At 55.0% G+C, this 1,760-nt stretch overlaps 1 protein-coding gene across 1 annotated transcript; it reads right to left on the bottom strand.

Annotated features, from left to right (window-relative positions):
• Positions 1-396: 396 nt before the first annotated feature.
• LOC127312434 (xyloglucan endotransglucosylase protein 7) lies at positions 397-1,529 on the bottom strand. Its single transcript, XM_051342964.2, has 2 exons — positions 1,183-1,529; positions 397-1,099 (listed from the first exon to the last, which is right to left on the bottom strand). The coding sequence occupies exons 1-2, from the start codon at positions 1,459-1,461 to the stop codon at positions 521-523; spliced, it is 858 nt and encodes a 285-aa protein (XP_051198924.1). The 5' UTR covers positions 1,462-1,529; the 3' UTR covers positions 397-520.
• Positions 1,530-1,760: the final 231 nt, after the last annotated feature.

Consider the following 1,760-nt stretch of genomic DNA (forward strand, 5'->3'; position numbering starts at 1 on the left):
TCAGACCGAGCTCTTGCTGGATTCTCACCTGTGCAACTCATTTGAAACCGAAAAGGCCCTGCTTCAGACTAGACCAGCATAAATCATGATGTACATCAAACGGTTTAACACTTGATCAAGCGCTTCCTTTATCTCATTTAGATTCGAATTAGCAATCTCGTTTCCTTTGATGTTGAAACGTTCTCTGTAATGTTGGTGTTGTCTGTGTTGGTGGAATAGTAGTGTGCAAGCTGCTTAGGCTAATCTTGAGATTTTCCAAAGCAAGTTTCGCAGAAAAAAAAGGAGATTTTCCAAAGCTACATGACCTAGAATAGGCCAGATTTCGCTATCGTCGAACAATATCCCAACAAAAGCATGTAGGCGCAATCACGCAATTTTGAATGGAATGGCGAAAGCTAGTCAAATACAACACGCTGAATTTATCGTATAGTACTTTGCATGGTCATCCATACGCACTTAAATTCTATACCACGGCCCCGCATCCGCAACAAAATCAAATTGCAGACCAAAATAAATAATCCTACTTGGCGGCGGCGCACTCGGGCGGGGCGCCCTGCCGGAACCTCCAGGTGTCGGCACAGTAGTTATAGATCATGTAGTTCTTCTGCACCCACTGGAGGCGGTCCTGCGCCATGGTGTCGAGCTCCTGGTACATCCACGCCCCGTTGGACCTGGCGCACGCCACCGCGTCCTGCGACGCGCACCCGCTCGCCGCCAGCCCCTTGTACGACGCCGTGAATGGCGCCCTAGACCAGTCCGTCTTGACGCGGCCGCCCTGCGTCGCCCACTCCTCGGCGTCCCACATGCTGGCGTACACCCTCATCGGCTGCTGCGTCGGGAAGGGCACCCCGGTGGTGGCCTGCCGGTTCCGGTGCTCCCGTATCGGCGTGCCGTCGACGTAGAAGAGGATGTGCGTGGGGTTCCAGAGGATGGAGTAGGTGTGGAAGTCGGCGGTGGGGTCGAACCACATGCGGAACTGCTGCTCCCGGCCGCCCTTCCCCTGGCTGTACACGTTGGTGTGCACCGTGTACGGCTCGCCGCTCGCGTTGCCCAGGAACTCGAAGTCGATCTCGTCGTGCGCCGACCCCTGAGAAGACAGCTGCAAACACGCCACATATGCACGAATCAGTACACGCCTAATGCCAACGTACGGGTGGAAGTTAGGCAGAGGGTGTTGCATACGTAGAAAGTTGCGACGGTGCCGGCGGAGTCGCCGGGGACGAGCTTAAGCTGCACGTCGAAACGGCCGTACAGGTACTGGTTCTTGGACTGGAACCCGGAGCCGGAGGCTCTGTCCAGGGACAGCGTCAGGAGGTTGCCGTCGCCGATGATCTTGCCGCGCCCGTCGCCCCACGTGATGTCCACGTCCTGGTAGAAGTTGCCGGCGCGGGCCACGCCGCCAAGCTGCAGCAGCACATAGCACAGAATCAGCGCGAATGTTCTTTTGGAACAGGACGCCATGATCTATCAATCTGGGTTTGAGCTACTCTTTGTATTATATTCTGTGTTTCCTTGTTTGTGAAGCAGACGAGTGCAAGTTGTGGTTTTTATAGGCCACTGGAAGAGGGCCGGGTGACATCCTCTCATTCCTTTCGACTGGTAGGATGGATGGTTGGACCGGAGAGGAAGGTTGTGCGTGAGCTGGATCGATCAATAGCTCGACAATGTTGACACCAGCCCGTCAGAAACCACACGGCTTATTTGGCTAGCTTAGCCACTTGGTTTGCGTCTGGGCCTCGGTTTTTGTCTGGCTCAGGAGC

This window comes from Lolium perenne, chromosome 7 (assembly GCF_019359855.2).
Source record: "Lolium perenne isolate Kyuss_39 chromosome 7, Kyuss_2.0, whole genome shotgun sequence".
NCBI classification, from domain to species: Eukaryota; Viridiplantae; Streptophyta; class Magnoliopsida; order Poales; family Poaceae; genus Lolium; species Lolium perenne.

Excerpts from the sequence above, each read along its gene's own strand:
- LOC127312434 (XM_051342964.2), bottom strand. The coding sequence starts at position 1,461 with ATGGCGTCCTGTTCCAAAAGAACATTCGCGCTGATTCTGTGCTATGTG. Across the intron at positions 1,100-1,182 it reads GCACCGTCGCAACTTTCTAC|CTGTCTTCTCAGGGGTCGGC; the intron begins GTATGCAACACC and ends GCGTGTTTGCAG.